Source organism: Gorilla gorilla, chromosome 3, assembly GCF_029281585.2.
Source record: "Gorilla gorilla gorilla isolate KB3781 chromosome 3, NHGRI_mGorGor1-v2.1_pri, whole genome shotgun sequence".
In the NCBI taxonomy this organism is placed as follows: Eukaryota; Metazoa; Chordata; class Mammalia; order Primates; family Hominidae; genus Gorilla; species Gorilla gorilla.
The window spans coordinates 159,822,764-159,848,398 of NC_073227.2; the positions used below are offsets into that span (position 1 = coordinate 159,822,764).

General features: G+C 42.1%; 1 protein-coding gene and 1 non-coding gene across 2 annotated transcripts in view; both read left to right on the top strand.

Moving 5' to 3' along the window:
* NOCT (nocturnin) overlaps positions 1-16,181 on the top strand; it is a 30,676-nt gene extending 14,495 nt beyond the window's left edge. The window contains exons 2-3 of the mRNA XM_031010168.3: positions 12,591-12,860; positions 14,229-16,181. Coding sequence (XP_030866028.3) covers positions 12,591-12,860; positions 14,229-15,064 — 1,106 coding nt within the window. The 3' untranslated portion in view covers positions 15,065-16,181. The remainder of the gene's footprint in view (positions 1-12,590; positions 12,861-14,228) is intronic.
* Positions 16,182-25,145: 8,964 nt separating this feature from the next.
* LOC115934430 (U6 spliceosomal RNA) lies at positions 25,146-25,249 on the top strand. Its single transcript, XR_004070232.1, has one exon. It is a non-coding gene; the product is annotated as a U6 spliceosomal RNA (small nuclear RNA).
* The last annotated feature ends 386 nt before the right edge of the window (positions 25,250-25,635 follow it).

Genomic DNA, 25,635 nt, shown 5'->3' on the forward strand with positions numbered 1-25,635 from the left:
CATGAGTAAAGGACAGAGATTGTGGTGCAAATATCCAAGGGTACCCTAAGTAGGAAAAATGGGCCAGGTATAAGAAAAGGAGAGCCATTGGTTGATCCATAGAGCTAAGCCTGGTTGCTATGAATCTTTATTGATTCCTTCAATATATATTAAATAAATATATTGTATATCCAACATCCAGGCTTCTTGATGTTGGTGGTTATCTTGTGTGAATTCTCGTTTGTATTGAAGATGGCCAGGTATTCTGGAACCTACTCTAAGAAGGCTAATGAAAATCAGCTGCTAAATTAGCTTAGTTTTTGTGAGATGTTCAACACGCATGGCCAGTAGATGGCAGCATTGGATTGCTGTTTCAGAGATGCCTTCCTGTGCCATTGATGGCTTAGTTTTTGTGTGTTGTGTGTGCTTCTAGGTTTCCTCAGGCAGAGGTTGATCAGCTTCCATAGCTTCCCAGATGCGTACTCAAAATAATCCTGGCTTTTGCTTGGTTTTTAATCAGCGTTTTTGCCAGGCCACCGTTTCAAGATACTAAACGCAAACTGTGAGAGAAGTAATTAGACGCTGAATGGTTTGGGCAAAGCCTAGAACAGGCAATTGGTGGGCAGCTAGAGGAAGGAACCCTGTGTGGAGCTGTGGAGAGTGGTCGGCCCTGAGTGACTGCTTTCTTTTTTTTGTTTTGAGATGGAGTCTCGCTCTGTTGCCCAGGCTGGAGTGCAGTGGCGCGATCTCAGCTTACGGCAAGCTCTGCCTCTGAGGTTCACGCCATTCTCCTGCCTCAGCCTCCTGAGTAGCTGGGACAACAGGCACCCACCACCATGCCCGGCTAATTTTTTGTATTTTTAGTAGAGACGGGGTTTCACCATGTTGGCCAGGATGGTCTCGATCTCCTGACCTCGTGATCCACCTGTCTTGGCCTCCCAAAGTGCTGGGTTTACAGGTGTGAGCCACCACACCCGGCCTGCCCTGAGTGATTCCTTAGTGCTATTAGGAGTGCTTGGAATGGTGGGCCAAGTCAGTTTGGGTCTCGACTGTTGGGGTTGTCATCCAGCATTCTAATTATTGATGTGAAGGTGTTTCATTGCAGCCCGACCGTTTTCCTTATGGTCGCATTCTTAGGAACTTGAATTGTGATCTGCCTAGATTGCTTTAGTAGTGTGTAGTAATTGGTATTATTAAGGGTGTACATATATTCAAATATATTTGTGATTAGCCCACTTGTGGGTTTTGTTTTGTCTTGTTTTAGAGGGAGTCTCACTCTTGTTGCCCAGGCTGGAGTACAGTGGCATGATCTCAGCTCACTGCAACCTCTGCCTTCCAGGTTCAAGAGATTCTCCTGCCTCAGCCTCCCAAGTAGCTGGGAGTACAGGCGCCCGCCAACACGCCCGGCTAATTTTTGTATTTTTAGTAGAGATAGGGTTTCACCATGTTGTTCAGGCTCGTCTCGAACTCCTAACTTCAGGTGATCCGCCCACCTTGGCCTCCCAAAGTGCTGGGATTACAGGGGTGAGCTACCACGCCCAGCCTCCCACTTGTGTTTTTTAGGAAAGTAAAGGTATTGCCAAATGGGAGTTTACATACTTGCTACTGTGTTTCAGAAATCTAAATAATCTGAATTCTCTGGCAGTTCTTCAAAGGCTGTTTATAAAAGTAAGAAGAGTTATATTCTTATACAGTAAAATAGCAGTGAGGGCTTAGCAATAGTGGTACAAGGAATTAAGACATCCAGTTTTAAATGTATGTAAAAATGTGCTTATAGAATTAGTCAGTGGCAGGGGATGGGGTGATGTTGCTAAATGGACACTAGGCAGAAGAGATAAAGCTATTTTGATGTGCCTGTTAACTATATGAATTCTGTAACTTGTGTGTTGCATTGAGAGTGATAGCTGGCCCATTGCCGTGACTCACGCCCAATCCCAACACCTAGGGAGGCTGAGGTGGAAAGATCACTGAAGGCCAGGAGTTTGAAGCCAGCCTGGGACGCTTAGTGAGATCTCGTCTCTACTTTTAAAAAAAAAAAAATTTAATAAAAAAATAAAATGAGAATTACTGTGTTTGTGAAAAATGAATTGTGAGCAGAAGCCAAATATGTGTGGAATCAAATCCAAAATTTCCAAACACATAAAATTAGACCTGAAGCCAATTTGAGTGCCAAATAGAGTTCAGCAGAGGTTTTGTCAAGATTTGGTACTTTTCAGTATCTTAATTGCCACATGGGTAAATTATTTGTGCTGTCTAGCCTTAGGAAATAAGCTTTGAATATTGAGCTATTGTGAATGTTTGAAAATCTTTTTAAAGTCCTGAAGAGCAACTCCTATTAAGGCAAAAAACTTAAGTAGATGGTTTGAAATCCTGGAAATCAACATGTATTTATGTATGAAAGGAATTTTTTTTAATGATTGATACTCGAAAATTAAAAAGTGAATGTGAATTAGCCGAGGGTGGCGGCGTGCACCTGTAGTCCCAGCTACTTGGGAGGCTGAGGCAGGGGAATTGCTTGACCCTGGGGGGGCGGAGGCTGCAGTGAGCCAACATTGCGCCACTGTACTCCAGCCTGGGGAACAGATCGAGACTCCATCTCCAAAAAAAAAGTAAGTGTGGCCAAGTGCGGTGGCTCACACCTGTAATCCCAGTACTTTGGGAGGCCAAGGTGGGTGGATCACTTGAGGTCAGGAGTTCAAGACCAGCCTAGCCAACGTGGTAAAACCCTGTCTCTACTAAACATATAAAAATTAGACAGGTGTGGTGGTGTGCGACATAATCCCAGCTACTCAGGAGGCTGAGGCAGGAGAATTGCTTGAACCCGGGGGGGCAGAGGTTGCAGTGAGCTGAGATTGTGCCTTTGCACTCCAGCCTGGGCAACAGAGTGAGACTCCATCTCAAAAAAAAAAAGTTGAATGTTAGGCGGGGTATGGTGGCTAATGCCTGTAATCCCAGCACTTTGAGAGGCTGAGCTGAGAGGATTGCTTGAAGCCAGGAGTTCAAGACTAGCCTGGAAACAAAGTGAGACCCCTGTCTCTACAAAAAAAAAAAAATTCTTTTAATTAGCTGGGGTGGTGGCATATACCTGTAATCCCAGCTGCTTAGGCTGAGGCAGGAGGATTGCCTGAGCCCAGAAGTTAGAGGATGCAGTGAGCTATGATGGCACCATTGGGCTCCAACTCCAGCCTAGGCAATGGAGTGAGACCCTGTCTCCAAAAAAAAAAGGGGGGGGAATGTAAAGTTGTTTTTTAAAGTAGGTGAGAAACAATGAGACTTGTTAACTCAGTTATTCTCTCATTTTGTTTTTTGTTTGTTTGTTTTTTTGAGAGCTGGGGTGCAGTGGTGCAATCATGGTTCACTGCAACTTCCACCTCCCAGGCTTAGGTGATCCTCCTGCCCTAGCCACAGGTACATGCCACCATGCCCAGCTAATTTTTTCTTTTTTTAATTACATCTAGATACGGATCTCTCTGTGTTGCCCGGGCTACTCTCAAACTCCTGGATTTAAATGATCCACCCACCTCAGCCTCCCAACATGCTAGGATTATAGCACGTTTGAAATTGGCATAATAAGCGTATCTGCTTCCTAGGATTGTGATGAGAACTGAAAATATAGTTAAAGTTCAGGAGGCTGGGAAGTCCAGTCAAAGGGCTGGTATCTGGTAAGGGCCTTGTTGCTGTGTTATGCCATGGCCAAAGATGGAAGGTCAAGAGAGGGCTGAACTCACCCTTTTATAAGGAACCCACCCCTGGAACAGCACTATGTCTCCCCCCCACCATATTGGTATTAATCCATTGATGAGAGCCATGCCCTCATGACCCAAACACCTCCCATTGCCCAACTCCCAACACTGCTGCTTTGGGGATCAAGTTTCTAATACATGAACTTTGGGGGACATGCATTCAAACCATAATAAAGTGAGAAGAGAAAGGTGCCCCTCAGTCTTCAGTCTTCTTTAGTTTACAAATTTAAATAAATAGACTTACTACATTATAGTCCCTAGGTGGTTCTTAGTAAGCCTTGGCACGGTGCTATAAGTATAAAAATAATATGTAAAGTCTATCTAGTATTTACTTTGTTATTAATTCCCTAGCCCTGGTTTGTTTGCTGTGGTGGTGTTGTGGTGGTGGTGGTGAAAGGGTCTTGCTATGTCACCCAGGCTGGAGTGCAGTGGCGTGTCTCACAGTTCACTGCAGCCTCAAACACCTGGGCTCAAGTGATCCTCCCTCCTCAGCCCCTCAAGAAGCTGGGACTACAGGCACACGCCACCACACCCAGCTAATTTTTGTGTTTTTATGTTCATCATGTTGCTTAGGCTGATCTCAAACTCCTTGGCTCAAGTGATCTGCCCACCTCAGCCTCCCAGAGTGCTGGGATTACAGGCGTGAGCCACTGTGCCCAGCTCATGTTCTCCTACTTCTCTGGCCATGTCATTTCATGTTGTTTTTGCAGATTTCCCAGATCTCAATCTTTTGATCTCCTTTCTCTCTAACTCAATTCAGTCTTTTCTGTGCATTAACATCTCCCAATGTTTGTTTCCAGTTTGTAACTCTCTCCTGAATGTCAGTCATCTAATTGTTGAACTCCTATTTTCTGTAAACCCTGTGAAGTCTTCCTAACCACTGTAGTTGGCACCTCCATCCTTCTGGTCGCTCAGCTGGAAACTGTGGACATTTTTTTTTTTTAAGAGATAGATAGGGTTTTGCTGTCACCCAGGCTGGAGTGCAGTGGCATGATCACAGCTCACTGCAGCCTCAATCTCCTGGGCTCAAGCAACCCAGTTCAGCCTCCCGAATAGCTGGGACTACCAATGCACACCACTACACCTGGTTAATTTGTTTTTGTTCTGTTTTGTTTTGTTGTAGAGACAGGGGCTCCCAGTGTTGCCCAGGCTGGTCTCGAACTCCTGACCCTAAGCGACCCTCCTGCCTTGGCCTCCCAAAGTGTTTTGTTTACAGGCATGAGCCACCACACCCAGCCTCCAGGCTCCTTTTTGACTGCTGTTTGTCACAAATCACATCCAAGTTATCAAAACTTGTTGGATCCAACTTTAGATTTATTGAGAATCCAACCACTTTCACTGCTGCCCCCCAGTTCACCCCTGCTGTCTCTTGCTTAGATTATTGTACATTTCCTCAAATGAGTTTCCTCCTGTCTGCCCTTATGTCCCTGTAGTATAGTGTAGTTTAAATATATCAGCCAGTGATATTTTCAAAATGTCAATCAGATTCTCCTCTTGAGTAGAATTCTCCAGCTGCTTCCCATCTCTGATAAAGGCCAAAGTCTTTAGATAGACCAGCAAGGCCCTACCCGATCTGCTCCCTCTCACTGCTTTTTCTCTGACCTCATCTCCTTTTATTCAGACTGTTCACACCACCATAATCCCCTCTGTTTATCAAGCTTGCCACGCATGTTCCTCAGGGATTTTGCACTTGCTGTTCCCTCTGCTTGGAATGTTTTATCAGTCTCCAGTGAGGCTATTTCCTTACCACCTCCCGGTCTCTGCTCAAATTCCATCTTTTGGCGAGGCCTCCTTAAGCATCGCATATCCAATGATAGCTCCCTGCCCACAAGCATTCCCTATTCTACCTTTTCCGTTTATTTTTCTCCAAAGCACTTTTCCATATATGACAGACTACACACACACATATATATGTTTGTATATAGGGTCTTGTTTGTCTCTCCCCACTAGAAAGAACAGAAGCTCCATGAGGGCAGATACTCATCTGTTTTGCTCAGTGATGTATCTCCAGAGTAGTGTCTGGTACACGGTAGGCACTAAAACCTTTTTTTTCCTAGAGAGATATTTAATTTTTTTTCTCTAGAGAGACAGAGTCTTGCTATTTTGCCCAGGCTGGCCTCAAACTCCTGGCCTCAATTGAGCCTCCTGCCTCAGCCTCCTGAGTAGCTGGAATTATAAGTGTGAGCCACTGTGCCTGGCTCCAACTCAAAGATTTGACAAAAAATGAATGAACAGTCGTATGTGTCTGTGGTTTGAGTGGGGCAGAAGATGAGAGTGGCTGCCCATGATGGACCAAGTGGTATAGTCACAAATTAGAGCTTCATATCTAAATCCTATTTTTTCGAAGTCCTTTTCTGGTTACTCTTATCCATCCTGATTGTTTTAACCCTTATTATACCCTAGTGATTCTGCATAGTTAGCACCCAGTTTTTCTCTCATGAATTCATGAGTATTAATCTTTCCCCAAATACTTGCCAATTTTTTTAGGGAAAATATCAGCACATATTTTATTGGCATAACTCAATAAAACTACATTGGCATAACTCAGTGACTTAACAAAACTCAGAGAACAGAGAAATAAAAATGTAAAATTAACATACAGCAGAGAGATTATCCCAAGAACTATGGGATTGGATTAAATTAAGAAGATTAGAGTGTTGCCAGTGATGGTCCCACTGTTTAAGAGAGTAAAGTGCAAAGAAGGTGAGTAAATTGCAGGGAGCACAGAACAGCCTGGCACAGGGGAGTCCGTCAGTAAGCTGTCTAGAAGGAGGGTGGATAAGTGGAAATGCCTTTCAGGACCATCTGTATCTCTGTCCTAACTTCATGCTCATTATGCAACAGACTAATGTTTCCCAGGTACTTTAGTATTAGAGGGCTTGTCCTATGTCATGTTGTGGTTAAATACTCTGGCAGTCAGTGTTGCACCAGTCCACCTTGGGGAATATCTTTGGGTTTCCTGTAAGGTCTAAGGGGGCAGAGACAAGACTGTAGTAAACACTTCCTAATGATTCCCCTCTACCTAGTCTCTTATTCAAAATGTAGCCTAATGATATCTTTCTCAGATGCGCTCGTCTACAGTGAAACAAGTACAAAAGGGCTATGCCAATTAAACTTGAAAGGCAAATTGCAGTGTATTATTCCATACATGAGTAGTGTTATCACACCTGACAAGAATTATTCATTGTTTTTCAAATATGAGTATAGAAATTCTGAATGAAACATCCTTTTTTAATAATTACTATTTTTTTATTTTTGTAGAGACAGGGTCTCACTATGTTGCCCAGGCTGGTCTCGAGCTCCTGGACTCCAGGGAACCTCCTGCCTCAGCCTCCAAAAGTGCTAGGATTACAGGTGTGAGCCACCATGCCTGGCCCAAGTTTTATTAATAGGAAGATATGTGTCTCTACTGCAAACAGTAGAGCTGTTATATGAGGAACATAGATTTGAAAAGTTTCCCCCGTTCTAACCCAGATGCCTTTTCCACCTGATCTTGGAGAAATTAAGACCACGTAAGCCCTCATTTTAAAGAGAAGTAAGCAGATCTTGGCTGGTACGGTGGTGTGCACCTGTAGTCTCAGCTACTTGGGAGGCTGAGGTGGGAGGATGGCTTAAGCCCAGGAGTTTGAGGCTACAATGGGTTATGATCATACCACTGCACTCCAGCCTGGTAACAGAGTGAGGCCCTTACAAAAAACAGGCCCTTTGGGGGAAAAAAAAAAGCTGGATGTGGTGGCTCACGCCTATAATTCCCAGCACTTTGGGAGGCCAAGGTGGGTGGATCACTTGAGGTCAGGAGTTTGTGACCAGCCTGGCCAACATGGTGAAACTGTCTGTACTAAAAATACAAAAATTAGCCAGGCGTGGTAGAACACACCTGTAATCGCAACTCCTCGGGAGGCTGAGGAAGGAGAGTCGCTTGAGCCTGGGAGGTGGAGGTTGCAGTGAGCCGAGATCGCGCCACTGCATTCCAGCCTGGTGACAGAGTGAGACTCTGTCTCAAATAAATAAATAAATAAATTTTTAAAAGTTAGGTAAGCAGGTCTAGAGAGTTGTGGCACAGCTAAATAGTCATAGAACTGGGACTAGAATTCTCTTTTGAGGCCTTAGAATTTGGTCACGCTGCAGTATATCCTGCATCTCAAAAGCTTTGTCTTCTGAGGGTGAATTTGTTGAAAACCACCAAGAGGCTCTGAGGCCAAATAAGGTAGATGACCAGATTTGATAATCTGCTGTTAGTCCAAAATGAACTGGCTTTAACAAGAATGTTTTCCTTGAGAATTGTAGTGAATAGCCTATTAAATGCATCGCAAAAACTAGATCCCCCTAAAAGACAACAGGGAATGATAGACTATCCCATTTGATTCATCTCATATATACACAGCAGTCTCAGAGTTGCAGTGCCAGTACCACCACTACTAATTATGATCACTTAGACATAATTACTAATTATGATTGCTACTATGAAACTTATGAAAAAAGTTTAAAATTTTTAAATTGAAGATGCTTTTCTCATCCTGCCCCCTCCTTTTTTGGTGTACTACATCTTCATGTTCATTGTTGGGCCATATAGCCATTACATATTGAATTCTCCCTGAAAGTCTTCTTTAGAATTGATTTACTAAGTAGCTCTGTGTTTAGTGCTTTGTGCCAGTTCTTACACCAGTGTTTCTGGTCGTTTTGGTCTGAAGCTTGTTCTCTAGTTCTAGGTATGGCAAATTTTTTTTTGAAGAAGGCTACATATTAAATATTTAGGCTCTGTGGGCCAAAAATGGTCCTGTTAATGTATTCGTGAGTGTGTGTGTACTTAACACATTTTTTAAATGTAAAAGCCATTCTTAGCTTGTTGGGTGTGGTGGCTCATGCCTGTAATCCCAGCACTGAGATGGCTGAGATGGGAGGATTGCTTGAGCTCAGGAGTTTGAGACCAGCCTGGGCAACACAGTGAAGACTCCATTTCAAAAAAAAAAAAAGCCATTCTTAGCTTGAGGACTGCCAATCCTTGCTCTAGTAGATTCCTCATAAGGGGCTCATGGAGACAATATTCCAGTTTTGCTGGATATAAAATCCTTGGCTTACACTTTATGTATTTTAAATATGTTACTTCATTTTCTTCTCACATAAAACATTGCAGTTGAAGTCTGATGACAATCTGATTTTTTTTTACTAGACCACTTGGTGTTGGTCATTCTGGGTTGATACTCTCAAGTTTGCAATGTCTTTTTTTCAATATCTACTTTTTAAGTATTTTTTTTTAAGTTTTCTTGATTTCTTTTGTTCCCTTTCGTTGGTCTTCATCTATAAGAACTGCTATTACTCATATTTTGGGTCTTTGCTCATTTTTAGTATTTGTCACTTTCTCCCTTTTTTTTTAAAAAAAGCAATCCTTAGGTTTGACTCTGATCTTTTTCTCATTTCTTTTTAAGTTTTATTGCTAATTCTTTTTGGTGTCTAATTTCTGAATTTTCTAATTCTGATTTAGGTTATTCTTTCATGTCTTGTATCTTTTTGTTTTGAGATGGAGCATCGCTCTATTGCCAGGCTGGAGTGGAATGGCGCCATCTCGGCTTCCTGCAACCTCCTCCTCCCGAGTTCAAGCGATTCTCCTGCCTCAGCCTCGCGAGTAGCTGGGATTACAGGCGCCCAACACCATGCCTGGCTAATTTTTGCCTTTTTAGTAGAGACGGGGTTTTGCTACGTTGGCCAGGCTGATGTCGAACTCCTGACCTCAGGTGATCCGCCCGCCTCAGCCTCCCAGAGTGCTGGGATTACAGGCATGAGCCACCGCGTCCGGCCTCTTGTATCATTTTCTTCCTTTTTTTTTTTTTTTGAGACGGAGTCTCGCTCTGTCGCCCAGGCTGGAGTGCAGTGGCGCGATCTCGGCTCACTGCAAGCTCCGCCTCCCAGGTTCACGCCATTCTCCTGCTTCAGCCTCCGAAGCAGCTGGGACTACAGGCGCCCGCCACCACGCCCAGCTAATTTTTTTTTTTTTTTTGTATTTTTTAGTAGAGACGGGGTTTCACTGTGTTAGCCAAGATGGTCTCGATCTTCTGACCTCATGATCCGCCCGCCTCGGCCTCCCAAAGTGCTGGGATTACAGGCTTGAGACACCGCGCCCAGCCTTGTATCATTTTCTTAAAGACTTAGCTCACTCTGCAATAGGATGCAGTTTGATTTGCTTCCTGGGCACATTTCTGGCATGCTTTCACTGTCTGATATTGTTCTATTCTTTATTCTCTTCATGTGAAATTGATTTTTCTAAATTTTTAGAAGGAAGTGTGGTTCAGGATTGCTTTTCTGATTTCACGTACTCCTCAAACGTTTGACTCCCATTGGACATTATCATCCTTCTTTCTGCACATTCATTTTTGCATGGTAGTTTTTTCATATAACCACCCTAAAACTCAGCTTGGCAAAGATAAAATGTCATCAAAAGGAATGTAGGGCAGTCCTGTTGAAACTGAGCTCTAATCAAGCCCAGAGCCTGACAGGTGTCAAACGTCACTGTTTATTTCACATTTAAAATATAAAATATACCATGGTGTCCCTGTGAGTTTGCTGTGGTTCCCTGGGACACGTTAGCTCACAATTTGGGGATCACAATCCCAGGTGATGCTGATATTGCTGATCAGGAGACCACACTTGGATGTTTGGCTGTTTTTTGTTTGTTTTCCCCAAAAAACCTACAGGAAGTAAAAAAAAAAAAGTACAAGAAGAAAGACTTTCAAAACTTGTACTGCCAGCCATGAAGAAAATTTCTTCCTTCGGACCCATGTACTCATGTATTCATCAATTAAAATGAAATTATTGAAATCAGTTTGGAAACAGTTGTATATGTGTGTGTTTGTGGGAGAGCATGCTTGCTTGCAGATGCACACACACCTGCTATGTTTGTTGGGAAAATTAGTATGTGTTCATTTGCTGTAGTCTAGCTTTCTTACTGGAGGGAAAAACTACTTTGAGTAGACAGGAAGGAACAAAAAAAGCATGCTTGCATCCTCATTGACCTTAATGTTCAAGGACATTTGGTGGTAAATAATTGAATTTCCTTTGTAACCTGCCACAGTGAATTTGATTGACTGCTAGTTTGAGATGTGATTGATAAGCCTGCCAAATTTTATAAAGAAAACTTTATATAATATTTACATTTATAAAATGTTTATGTTTTATAAAGAAAACTTTGTATCTGTCAAGAGAAGGAAATCCAGATTGCCTGGTACCAGCATTTATCATACAGAGAATCTTGGATGTTACTCCCAGTAAAATGTGCCCCTAATTTATACTATAATGAAAATAAAACATAGTTGACCTCTAAAAGAGCAATCAACTGCTTTCAAGTGAACTGCCACATAATGCTAATTAGTTGAAGATTATGCTCTGTTCTCCTTAATGAATTATAAAAAGCAAAACACTAAAAATTAACTCGGGAAGACAAAGTAACTGGTGCTTCCTGCATTTTTCCTTGTTCTTTGTCTTTCTAGGATCCCAGGAAATGTGGGCAACTCATGAGAAGGTGGTAGTGCCCTGGATGGAAGTTAGCTGAACAAAATCAGCTTACTCTAAGCCCTTCTGGCCTCAGCCCCTTTTCTGGATTTTAAGAAATCCAGCAATTGATACAAGATTACAGAGTATACCACTCAGTGAAGTTCAGAGTTCTACTACAGAAAGCGCAAGCCTTGATTTACACTTAACATCTAAGAGAAATGGGAAGAATCTAGCCATTACTTTCCCCATCAGAGGGATCTGTATAGATGAGATGACCAGCGTAGCAAGCAGCCTGCTATTACCTAATCTCTCACCCAGGATTAACATTAACATGGGCTTTCTAACATTTCACTTTTTACAAACTAGTCTTCAAGATCTTTTTTTTTTTTTTTTTTTTGAGTCTCGCTGTGTCACCCAGGCTGGAGCACAATAGAGTCACCTCAGCTCACTGCAACCACCATCTCCCTGGTTCAAGCAATTCGCCTGCCTCAGCCTCCTGAGTAGCTGGGATTACAGGTGCACACCACCACACCCGGCTAATTTTTTATATTTTTGGTAGAGGCAGGGTTTCTCCATGTTGGCCAGGCTGGTCTCGAACTCCTGACCTCAAGTGATCCACCTGCCTCAGCCTCCCAAAGTACTGGGATTACAGGTGTGAGCCACCATGCCCAGCCTAGTCTTGAGGTTCTTAAGATATATAGAAAAAGGAATGTAGATTTTGTTAAGCCTTGCTGTTTTTTTAAGACTGGTTTTATAAATTACAAAGACAAATCCTAGGTTAGAAGAGGCCATCAAGATCAAAGTATTTCTTCCTTAAAAGGATGAGTTTTCATTGTTAATCAGAGGCTAGTTTTAACGGTAGTACTTAAATTAACTGTCCTAGTAGAAAGCTGGAACGTGGAAACTCCTTTATTCTGCCTCTGTAGAAATGGCTTTATACGCCGGGCGTGGTGGCTCATGCTTGTAATCCCAGCACTTTGGGAGGCCGTTGCGGGCAGATCACCTGAGGTCGGGAGTTCCAGACTAGCCTGACCAACATGGGGAAACCCCATCTCTACTGAAAATACAAAATTAGCAGGGGGTAGAGGTGCATGCCTGTAATCCCAGCTACTTGGGAGGCTGAGGCAGGAGAATTGCTTGAACCTGGGGGGTGGAGGTTGCGGTGAGCCGAGATTGTACCATTGCACTCCAGCCTGGGCAACAAGAGCGAAACTCCATCTCAAAAAAAAAAAAAAAAAAGAAAAAAGAAATGGCTTTATACACTATTATGGCAACAATTGAGCTCCTGGTTTCGGTGGACAGTAAATGTTTATCTTACAGTTGTGCTGGGCGAGAAGTCAGGAAAAGGAGCTGAGTGTGTAACTGTGATTTCCTTTTCCGTAGCGTGTTCCATGGGAACCGGTACAAGCAGACTCTATAGTGCTCTCGCCAAGACACTGAACAGCAGCGCTGCCTCCCAGCACCCAGAGTATTTGGTGTCACCTGACCCAGAACATCTGGAGCCCATTGATCCTAAAGAGCTTCTTGAGGAATGCAGGGCCGTCCTGCACACCCGACCTCCCCGGTTCCAGAGGGATTTTGTGGATCTGAGGACAGATTGCCCTAGTACCCACCCACCTATCAGGGTTATGCAATGGAACATCCTCGCCCAAGGTATGCTGGATGCTTTTGTGCCTTTGCAGTCAAGTTTGCTGTGACTGCCTTTCTGCTTCTGCACATCCACAGTGCACTGTTTTATGTGGAAGGAAGAGGTGTGGGCAGATGGAGGTGACTGCAGCAGCATGGAGAGCTCCTAGAAGAGGTTAAGACAGGGAATCATCTGGTTTTCATTTTTTTTTTTTTTTTTAGAAAAAAAAAAGACAGACTTTAATTGTTCTTGGATAGTCTACAAACATGGAAGGTGTAAAGAATAAACCATGAGTTACTTGCTTTAATTGTAAAAACCAAGTCAGGTGCGGTGGTTCACACCTGTAATCCCAGCACTTTGGGAGGCCGAGGTGGGTGGATCACCTGTGGTCAGGAGTTCGAGACCAGCCTGACCAACATGGAGAAACCCCGTTTCTACTAAAAATACAAAATTAGCCGGGTGTGGTGGCGCATGCCTGTAATCCCAGCTACTCTGGAGGCTGAGGCAGGAGAATCGCTTGAACCCAGAAAGTGGTGGTTGCAGTGAGCTGAGATTGCGCCATTGCACTGCAGCCTGGGCAACAAGAGCAAGGTTGCAGTGAGCTGAGATTGAGCCACTGCACTCCAGCCTGGGCAACAGAGTGAGACACTGTCTCAAAAAAAAAAAATATATATATATATATAAATATATAAATATATATATATAAATATATAAATATATATATATATATATATATATATATATATATATATATATACACTTTGTTACAGTAGAAAGGACTTCTTTCCTGGGTCTGCCAAATTAAAAAACAGATGTGTCAATCAACTCTATGTAGCATTGCCTTTTATGTAAGCAGTTGAGATTTTAAGAAAAACAAGGGCCTGATTTTTTTTTTTTCTCCTGGAAAATAAGGGGAGATTCCGTGACTTACCAATCTTTGATTCTTTTTCCCTAAGTAGGAAAAGCTGCCTATTTAAAATAAGTTCCATTCATTCTGAGTAGTGTCCATAATAGTCAGGGTTAAAACTAATACTTGGTGTTAAATATTTGGTGTTTAAGAAAACCAAAAAAATTTAAAAAGAAAATTGGCATTTATTTCATTTTATATAGCTTAGATCCCTGGCACTGCAAAGCAGTTTCCTTAAGTAAGATCTTAATATCCTGGAATAATAGTTACATGAAATCGTTTCGAAACAAAAGATCTGTTGTTTGCTTCATCCACATAGTGAGAGGTGATTTAGTTTGGATGGGGTAATACAGTTTGGACAGAGAGCCACTCCAAGCATTTGAAGCAGAGGAAACATTCTGAGGGTCTTGAGTGATGCCAAACCTCCTGGGTACTTTGAAGTCACGGTTCTGTAAGAGCTGACAACTGACTAGCTTTTTCTTTTCAGCTCTTGGAGAAGGCAAAGACAACTTTGTACAATGCCCTGTTGAAGCACTCAAATGGGAAGAAAGGAAATGTCTCATCCTAGAAGAAATCCTGGCCTACCAGCCTGATATATTGTGCCTCCAAGAGGTGGACCACTATTTTGACACCTTCCAGCCACTCCTCAGTAGACTAGGCTATCAAGGCACGTTTTTTCCCAAACCCTGGTCACCTTGTCTAGATGTAGAACACAACAATGGACCAGATGGTTGTGCCTTATTTTTTCTTCAAAACCGATTCAAGCTAGTCAACAGTGCCAATATTAGGCTGACAGCCATGACATTGAAAACCAACCAGGTGGCCATTGCACAGACCCTGGAGTGCAAGGAGTCAGGCCGACAGTTCTGCATCGCTGTCACCCATCTAAAAGCACGCACTGGCTGGGAGCGGTTTCGATCAGCTCAAGGCTGTGACCTCCTTCAGAACCTGCAAAACATCACCCAAGGAGCCAAGATTCCCCTTATTGTGTGTGGGGACTTCAATGCAGAGCCAACAGAAGAGGTCTACAAACACTTTGCTTCCTCCAGCCTCAACCTGAACAGCGCCTACAAGCTGCTGAGTGCTGATGGGCAGTCAGAACCCCCATACACTACCTGGAAGATCCGGACCTCAGGGGAGTGCAGGCACACCCTGGATTACATCTGGTATTCTAAACATGCTCTAAATGTAAAGTCAGCTCTCGATCTGCTCACTGAAGAACAGATTGGACCCAACAGGTTACCTTCCTTCAATTATCCTTCAGACCACCTGTCTCTAGTGTGTGACTTCAGCTTTACTGAGGAACCTGATGGACTTTCATAAATACTTGCTTTTGTCTTTTTAATCACAAGAGTCTATTTTTTTTTTTTTTTTTTTTTTGAGACAGAGTCTCGCTCTGTTGCCTAGGCTGGAGTACAGTGGCCTGATCTCGGCTCACTGCAAGATCCGCCTCCCGGGTTCATGGCATTCTCCTGCCTCAGCCTCCAGAGCAGCTAGGACTACAGGCGCCCGCCACCACGCCCGGCTAATTTTTTGTATTTTTAGTAGAGACGGGGTTTCACCGTGTTAGCCAGGATGGTCTCGATCTCCTGACCTTGAATCACAAGAGTCTTAACAGGGAATGTTTCAGGAAACAAACAAGATAAGACAATGCCAGAGGAAGGATAGAAACATGGGAAGTTTCTATCATTTCATTTTCTACGTTTGCAGCATGCCCTTGGAAAAGACTCCCTTTAGTCCCTTTTTCAATTAAAACCTATAGCGAAAAAGGCATTTGCACTCCAATTTTGGCTTGTGTTGTTTTCTTTTCCTTAATATTACATTTTGATCATTTAAGGGCATTAAATTGGCTTGTTTTGGTCAGGTGTGGTGGCTGCTCATGCCTGTAATACCAGCACATTGGGAGGCCAAGGTGGGAGAATCACTTGAACCCAGGAGTTCGAGTCCAGCCTGGGCAACATGGCATGAGACCCCATCTCTATTTCTAAAATAATAATAAATTCGGTTATTTTGAAGCTTTTTCAATTTGAGGATGCTATAAAAACTCAGACTTGTTGCTTGAATCTTCCATAATAGTATGTAGGAGCAATTTCTCTAAACAGCATTTTAAGTTACTTATTTGTGGGTTTTTAAAATGTCAACAAAATGCATGACAATATTTATTTTTTATATCTTCATATAAAATTAAGTAAATTATAGCATTATGAACATTTTAGAACCATGCAAGAGAAGTTATAAAGTAATTTATGGTAATTTTCATAAAGCTTTAAAATATTTTCATTTGGGCTATAACAAAATGAGTACAAAGGAACTATTTAGCCTGGAGGGGCTTTTGTTATTTAAATGTCAGATTTCTTTGATACATTCTTCAAAAATAATCCTTGTCCTGCCTCTATGTTCCATTATTGTGTTTTTTTTTTTTTTTTTTTTTTTTTTTTTTGAGACAGAGTCTCACTCTGTTGCCCAGGCTGGAGTGCAGTGGCGTAGTCTCGGCTCACTGCAAGCTCTGCCTCCCGGGTTCACGCCATTCTCCTGCCTCAGCCTCCCAAGTAGCTGGGACTACAGGCACCCGCCACCACGCCCGGCTAATTTTTTGTATTTTTAGTAGAGACGGGGTTTCACCATGTTAGTCAGGATGGTCTCAGTCTCGATCTCCTGACCTGGTGATCTGCCCGCCTCGGCCTCCCAAAGTGCTAGGATTACAGGCGTGAGCCACAGCGCCCGGCCTTAGAGATTCCAATTAGTTTTCAATTATTTAACCAATTAGTTTTCATTATTGCTGTTATATATTTAAACTTTACCATTGGAATAATATTGGTATGCGTTTGATATTAGTCACTCGATGTCATCATTGTTTGTATTGGAATGTGCTATTCACAATAGGTTATTTAGAAGCTGTATGTGGCAGTGGCCAAGAGAGTCAGTAGGACCTTCTTTTCAGAGATAGGAAACTTTCTAGAAAGCCTGTTAATGGGCTTTCATTGAAATTTCCTAAGATAGCCAGATACTGTCATTCAAAATATCTAGAAAGAAGAATGTAAAAAGTTAGATAACCTGGGTCGGGTGTGGTGGCTCATGCTTGTAATCCCAGCACTTTCGGAGGCCAAGGTGGGCGGATCAACTGTGGTCAGGAGTTCGAAACCAGCCTGGCCAACATGGTGAAACCTCGTCTCTACTAAAAATACAGAAATTAGCTGGGCATGATGGCAGGTGTCTGTAATCCCAGCTACTTGGGAGGCTGAAACAGGAGAATCGCTTGAACCTGGGAGGTAGAGGTTGCAGTGAACTCAGACCGCACCATTGCGCTCTAGCCTGGGCAACAAGAGTGAAACTCCATCTCAAAAAAACCTGGAATTCTCTTCCATCATAAATAAAAGTAAAAATTACAGGTAAAGCCTCTTCCAAACAAAATAACTTATTGGTAATAGATATTTTAATTTGTGAGTTGTAAATACATAAGATTAATAAATGGTCTTTTAAACCTAGTGCTTTTAATGTCTTTGTAGTCCAAAAAGAATCTGGGAGTAGATTTTCTCCTTTAATACTGTTTTATCATAATGACCCACATATATCCATTCACACACAGAGCCTTCACTGTAAAAGTGAACGAACATAGATCTGTAGCTGCAAGTTGATGGCACTTATGCTCCATGTATGTGGTAGCTGCAACAACGTCCACTGAAATGGATCACTCATTCTTTAATAGAACCACTTTTAAAACAAATGAGGTTTTCAGAAGTAACATAGTATGCACAGAATTTTGGGGCTACTGGAAAGAATGACAAGCACGGGAACATCTACCAAATGTAGAATTGGTTCAGATTTTAGCACGACTAATTGCTAGTCATATGTTGTTGAGAACAATACTGATTAGAATACTCATTAGTGCAGGTACATTGTTTACCTACCCCAAAATACTTCAACCGGAAGAGAAACCATGGCAGCCTTAAATAAATAAATCTGGATAAGAATGAAGGCCCAAATAATGTTTGAGTTTCAAGTGTTGTCTACCAACAAAATTAACAGGGTATGAGTTGAGGGTGGGCATATGGGTGCATGGGCATGCCACCGGACAAAATCAGTTTTGGAAACACGAACATATGATTGGTATGTTACTATGAGTTAAGGGGACTGGAAAAAATCCAGTGAAACTCTCGAGTTATCCTTTCTAGTTATCACTGCAGGAGATTGAATCCTTCACTGATGCATTACCAGGAACTGAAAAAGAAAATTTTTTTAAAGTCATCATATGTGAGCCTTCTAATTTTTTAGTAGTATATAAATCTTAATAGGTTGCTTTTTTCTTTTCTTTTGAGACAGGGTATTGCTCTGTCACCCAGGCTGCAGTGCAGTGGTGTGATCATGGCTCACTGTAGTCTGTACCCCACGGGCTCCAGTGATCCTCCCACCTCAGTCTCCCGAGCTGCTGGGACCACAGGCACATGAAACCATGCCCAGCTAAAATTTTTTATTTTTTTGTAGAGATGGGGTTTCATCACGTTGCCCAGGCTGGTCCCAAACTCCTGGGTTCAAGTGATCCTCCTACCTCCACCTCCCAAAGTGCTGGGATTACAGGCATGAGCCACTGTGCCCCACCCTAAGTAGCATGTTCCTTGCATAGATCCCTTATTCCATCCATATGTACCTTTCATTCTGCTTTTCCTATTATACCCTATATACTATTGTTTCTGGTTTTTATTTTTCTATTTTCCCATACACTGTTTTGTCATTGAGTCTCAGAAGGTAAATTGCAAATTTGAAGAGGGAGTAGGAATGGTATGAGTTTTGGTTTCCTTCATGCCACATTTCAGTAGATACCGTAGTACATGGTGGTAGTAACGACTGACTGGATTGTTTATTTAAATAAGGCATTATGGTGTATACATATGATGAAATTAACATTTGAGTTCCTTTGACTCCAATAGCTTTACATACGATCTTAAAACTATAGACGGGGGCTCAAAAGGTCAAATAATTTGAGCAAAGTGATAGCAAATAAATAGTAGCTGAGTCAGGATTCAAACTCAGGTCTGTCTGGACTCCAAAGTGCTTGCTTCTTCCCCACGACCGTTTCTTTGGCTTTGAGTGAACACAAACGGGGAGAATAGACATTGCAGTGTAGCAAGAGATTTGTTAAACATGGTCAAATGGTCAAACATGTAAGTCAAATACACATGCAGTATCATACATACAGTGTTAGACTAGAAGCAGGATATGGTGGCTGAATACTGGAATATAATGGATTTCCAGTGTTTTTTTTTTTTTTTTTTTTAAGATGGAGTCTCACTCTCTTGCCTGGGCTGGAGTGCAGAGGTGCGATCTCAGCTCACTGCGACCTCCGCCTCCCAGGTTCAAGTGATTCTCCTGCCTCAGCCTCCCTAGTAGCTGGGATTACAGGCGTGAGCCACCACACCCGGCCTGGATTTCCAGTTTTCTGATAGATACAGTAAAGTCTAGTTTTGCCCAAAGTAGAACATTTGATACTGTTTGTGTACTTCAATCGTAGTTTTTAAAGGAAGCAATAAGAACAGCTACTCTAGTATTTCAAATTAAAGGAAAAAAATTGATGCAAATATTCTGTATTCAAACCATTTTTTAAAACAGTCAAGATTTATAATGAAGGGAATGTTGCATATAATTACATATATATGCATTATTTATCATGTGTGTTAGACTTGAAAGATTCCCAAGAATTAAACTCTAAAAAGAGAGAAAACTAAAACATGATTTCAGTTTTAAAAAAGGAAAGGCATCCAAGAAATGAATGTGCATGCATAAGGAGCTCTAATCAACTCTTTCTTTAAAATGACATGTATAAAAATATAGGACAGGCAGACTTTTTACCTGGAGTGGATAGATATTAGCAAGAGATTTGTGAGCCATGGTCAAACACCAGAATGGCAAAGGCCTGGAACTAGGGCATGTACAATAAGGGGAGAGGAAAAAAGCAACATGTCAAAGGGCACAGGCTGTAACTGAAAAGACAGCTGTCACCAGTGTGACCCTGAACGAGTCGCTCCATCTCTAGAGCCTAAGTTTTCTCATCCATACAGTATATCTGCCCTCTCAACCTCATAGATTGTGAGATCTGTAAAATAATATAAATTTTAAAATACATATCGTAAGTCACACAATAATAATGGCTAAGTTTCAAAACAAAAAAGGGAAGGGCCCTCTGTATTTCATGTCGTAACAACCCACTCCTAATTTTTTCACCAAAGAGAATAACCCTTCAATTTGAAAGGGCAGAACTAAGTGTTTATAGAAATTTAAGCCCAAAATAGGCAGAAGGGCTGACTGAAGGGCAAAAGATTGGTTGGTTGGTCTTTTCTACCCAGTTGTTCCTCTAGGCAGATGTGAGGTTGTGGGCTAGTGCTTAGGTTCTTCAATTTCGAGAGGTTGTCAGTTGTACTTTGATTTGTAATGTAGAAAGATCTGCCTTTGAATGACAAAACAGAATACCCACAACTCCAGCCCCTTGTTCCCATATTTCTTTGGAAAACTCAATTCTGGGAAAACATTCATGTAAGATTAGTCACACAGACAGCAAAACCTTTCTTGACAGAATGCTAGGCAAAGCTTTGCGTCTCCCAAGCATCTGGTAAACTTGGACTGTATGAATCTCAACTGGTTAATTTATCTTTATTGGCTGCCAATATATTCAAAGCCAGTATATAGCTGCATTTTTTTAATGACTGTAACACTTTACAGCATATATTCTCTGTATTAGTTTTCTTTTGTTAATTTATTTTAAATTCCTTTTTTCTTCACTGAAATTTCTTGTACCTGTTTTTGTTGACTTCCATTTATTCTTTTTTTTTTTTTTTTTTTGAGACGGAGTCTCGCTCTGTCGCCCAGACTGGAGTGCAGTGGCGCGATCTTGGCTCACTGGCAAGCTCCTCCTCCCGGGTTCACGCCATTCTCCTGCCTCAGCCTCCCGAGTAGCTGGGACTACAGGCGCCCGCCACCACGCCCGGCTAATTTTTTTGTATTTTTAGTAGAGACGGGGGTTTCACCGTGTTAGCCAGGATGGTCTTGATCTCCTGACCACGTGATCTGCCCGCCTCGGCCTCCCAAAGTGCTGGGATTACAGGCTTGAGCTGAGCCACCGCGCCCGGCCTTTTTTTTTTTTTTTTTTTGAGACGGAGTTTTGCTTTTGTTGCCGAGGCTGGAGTGCAATGGCGCAATCCCGGCTCATCGCAATCTCCACCTCCCAGGTTCAAGCAATTCTCCTGCCTCAGCCTCCCGAGTAGCTGGGATTACAGGCATGCGCCACCATGCCTGGCTAATTTTTTTTCTGTTTTTAGTAGAGACGGGGTTTCTCCATGTTGGTCAGGCTGGTCTCGAACTCCTGACCTCAAGTGATCTGCCCACCTCGGCCTCCCAAGGTGCTGGGATTACAGGCGTGAGCCACCACGCCCAGCAATTTATTTGTATATGTAAACTATCTGAAACTCTTGTAGCAATAAAGCAGGATACTTATTAAATATCTTGCCACATTAAACAGGTTCAGGCTTCAAGATCCAGACAACTTGTATACAGGAATGGAAACCATACAAGTGGAAATGGGCTGGGCGTGGTGGCTCACGCCTGTAATCTCAGCATTTTGGGAGGCTGAGGTGGGTGGATCACCTGAGGTCAGGAGTTCGAGACCAGCCTGGCCAATACGCCAAAACCCTGTCTCTACTAAAAACACAAAAATCAGCCAGGCATGTTGGCAGGCGCCTAATCCTAGCTATTCCAGGGGATGAGATGGGAGTATTATTGCTTGAACCTGGGAGGCAGAGGTTGCAGTGAGCTGAGATCGTGCCACTACATTCCAGCCTGGGTGACAGAGCTAGACTGTCTCCAAAAAAAAAAAAAAAAAAGGAAGATGGTGGAAGACTGCACATAAGGAACATGTATGTCTGATATCTGATTCTGGTTTCCACAGACTGGTAAACCTGCAGAGAACAGCCAGCAAAATTCTGCAATATTTTAAAATTCAGTCTGTGGGAAACTTGTTTCCCTCCCTGCAACCCCCACCCCCACTTGTTTTTGGATGGGAGTGAATGGGGGTTCAGGCTAAAACTCAACTGGGAGTCAGAGGGCGAGTTCTTTGCAGTTCTGCCACTGACTATCTGAACCAACTGATGAGTCAAAAGTTTTCCTGAACCTTAGGTTCTTCATTTGTAATAAAGGAATACTCTCTAAGGTTTCTTAAAATTCTGATTTGAATTTCAAAACTCTGAGTTACTGCTGCCACTGCCCAAAAATATTTGGGAAACTTTTTGGAACTGCTTCCATATGTTTGATGAAGCTCTTAAGAAAACTTGTGTCAGTCTCATAGCCACATCTCCATTTGAACCAAGTACGACATTACCTAGCTTGATTCACATCACATTAACTTCAAATGACGCAGCTTTTTAAAACTAAAATCTTCAACAGGAAATTTGTCTGTTAAATATATGTAAAATTTAGATTCTCCTCTAAAAAGCCATTTAAAAGTATTTTGAATGGTAACATTATTAGAATTAGCATATAGCTTTCCAGAGTAATTTCTTTGAAGAGACAAGGCACATTAACTTGGTGTACTGTTTCATAAGACTCTTACAGAGTCATCCTAATTAAAGACATGTTAAATATAAGAAAAAGGCTTTAGAATCGATAAAATACACAGTATGTAGGTTTTTAAAAAGCTATTTGTAATACTATATCTCAAACTACCTTTTTCCATTTTTGGAACACTTGGGTTGGAACACAGAACCCTAAATGTTAACGCTTTCTTTATTGTAACTATAAGGCGGTGGTTCTAAAATGTTGCTACACAATGAAATCACCTAGAGATATTTTAAAAATAAAGATGCCTGGCTCCCTTTCCCAAACACTGACTTAATTGGTATGGAGTAGGAGCTAAGACACAGGCTTATGAAAAGCTTCCCAGCTATTTCTAATGTGAGGCAAAGTAACCACTGGATTCAAGTGAATTAATGTCCTACAATTCAGAAATAATTTACAGATTATATAGATTAGTATTTTTCCTTTTTGGGCAGTGACAGTATCACTTACCTGAAATAGACAAGTTTCTCAAAGTTAAGACAGTGCAGGCCGGGTGTGATGGCTCGCGCCTATAATGCCAGCACTTTGGGAAGCCAAGGCAGGTGGATCACCTGAGATCAGGAGTTTGAGACCAGCCTGGCCAACATGGTGAAACCCCGTCTCTACTGAAAATATAAATTAGCCAGGCGTGGTTGTGCATGCCTGTAATCCCAGCTACTCAGGAGGCTGAAGCAGGAGAATCATTTGAACCCAGGAGGCGGAGGTTGCAGTGAGCCAAGATGGCGCCAGTGCACTCCAGCCTGGGTGAGAGAGAGAGACTCTGTCTCAAAAAATAAAGATTCTACAGTGCAATGGATGTGAACAATTATCTTGGGAGAAAGTAACTCTGCTGTTAGTTTACAGCCTATTTATAATTCACAGCTTTGTTCTGTCTTTGATATGCAGTATTTTGCATTAAGCAATTATGGTTTTTTGGTTTTTTTTGAGACCGAGTCTCACTCTGTCGCCCAGGCTGGAGTGCAGTGACGCCATCTCGGCTCATTGCAACCTCTGTCTCTCAGGTTCAAGTGATTCTCCTGCCTCAGCCTCCTGAGTAGCTGGGATTATAGGCGTGCGCCACCACACCCTGCTAATTTTTTGTATTTTTAGTAGAGATGGGCTTTCACCGTGTTAGCCAGGATGGTCTCAATCTCCTGAACTCATGATCCACCCGCCTTGGCCTGCCAGTGCTGGGATTACAGGCATGAGCCACAGGCATGGCCAAGCAATTATGTTTTACTTGTATTATATTTTCACTTTGGAAGCTGTGATGTATTGTTTTTTAGTCTTGAACCCAAAGCATTACTACTGAGTTGCAGTGTTCAGAAAGATAGTTACGTGTGCTCAAATAAGTCTCCCTGCTGCACGTGAGTGTTTCAAAGGTTTGGAGGTGTGACACAGATAGGAGGCAAATCAGTGCCCTTGTAAAGGGTGAGCAGTATCTTATTCTACCATTAGGGCTGGCATCACAGTGTACTGAGTTCCTACAGAGTATGTTTTAATTATGGGGGACAGTGATTGTAACAAAGGGGCTGAAGACTAGATGAATCACAACCACTCAAGACTTGCAGTACTTTGAATGGTTAAAAGCTACAATAAAAGGGAAAGTTGCTTTGATAGCTGTGGAACTAAAGGGTTACTCTTGCCTGCCAAAAATAAAGTGCTCTGTAGTACCCTCATAAAAGTAGGATAGGAGACTTAAAAGCAAAAGGATCATAAGAGACCTTATAAATAACTCCAAGGCCAAAATTTTCTTTAGTTTGTCTTAGTAATTAGACATGACTTGTTAATGTGATCAGAAATGTACACTCCTGAGTGTATGCGGTGTCAGACAGGCCACTAAGTAATGTACCAAGTGCCCCATCCTATATTCTGGCTTCACCACCACACCTCACTGGAACTGCCCTCTCATTGTCAGTGTAAGCTCAGTGGCTTTTTCTTTAGCCTGATTTGCTTTGCCTTTCTGCACTTGATGTTGCCACCATATCTTGAAATGTTACCTTATCTGTCCTGTTTATTCTCTATGAATAGTCCTTGACATCCGTTGCTAATTCTTTTTCTTCTCCCCCAACCTATCTTTATATACTTTACTCTTTCTACTCTTTAAGTTCTGAGCTAACTCACAGATCACTCCCCAACCTGAATGGTTTCCACACCTATTTCAGAAACTTTTATTTTGATGTCTGTCACCTCATACCTCAGTAAATAAAACTGAACTCCAATGTAGGTGAAGGAGGAACGAGTTGTCCAGAAAGAAGCCATCAATGGATGACTCATGAGTCAAATTAAACGGACACTTTGGTTTACTTAATCTCATGGCCTACTTCTCAAATGCCTAGAATATTTGGGAAAAAATGAAATATAGCCCAGGTAAGTCTAAAAGAGGAGTAGCAAGAGAATGAGGCTTGGGGAGATAGGCAGAGCCTAGATCAAAGGACTTTAATTGCTATGCTTAGGCATATCTTTTTAGGAAGAGATGCCGTTGGAGAATCTGAAGCAATCACAAAGGTTCATGAGTGATGAAAGCTGCATTTAGAAAGCTCTCAACTGGTAGCCTGGAGAATGGATTAGAGGGAGACTTGGTGAGACAAAGACAGGGAGGATGGAAAAGAAAGTATTTAGAAGGTACTATGAGTAGAAATTTGGTTAATGATTAGAGGAGGTAAAGTATCTAGGATGGCCCCCAGGTTGCTTCTAGTATGAGTAACGGGTTGCTGGTATTATTTATTGGGCTAAGAGAAACAGATTTTAGAGGGAAGAGAGCTCAATTGGATACTCAGGAAGAAACAGCCAGTGGCAATTAGATAAACCCACCTAAGATACAGTAGTGCCTGCTTCAGCAGCACATATCCTAATACTGGAACGATACACAGATTAACACAGCCCCTGCACAAGGATGACACGCAATTTCATGAAGCATTCTAACAGAGAAAAAAAATGACAGCATAAAAGTCTAGGCTTTAACAATAGATTTGGTAGTAAAAACCACAGGCATGGGTGAGATTATCTAACAATTATGTTAGTGAAATAATAATAGTAAACGTCTAATAAGAGTGTTTTCTATGTGCCAGACACTAGTTACAAATCCTTAATATATTAACTCATTTAATCCTGACAACAATTCTATGAGGAAAAGAAGAAAGAAGCCCACAGGCAGAAAGAACAAAGAAAAAACAAGTTGGTTAGGCAGGAAGTAAACATGGGAAACCAAGTAAGTTTTGAGAAGTAGGCCATGAGATTAAGTGAACCAAAGTGTCCGTTTAATTTGGCAGTTGGGTTACTGGAGATCTCATGGAGAACTGTTTCTAAGCAAGAAT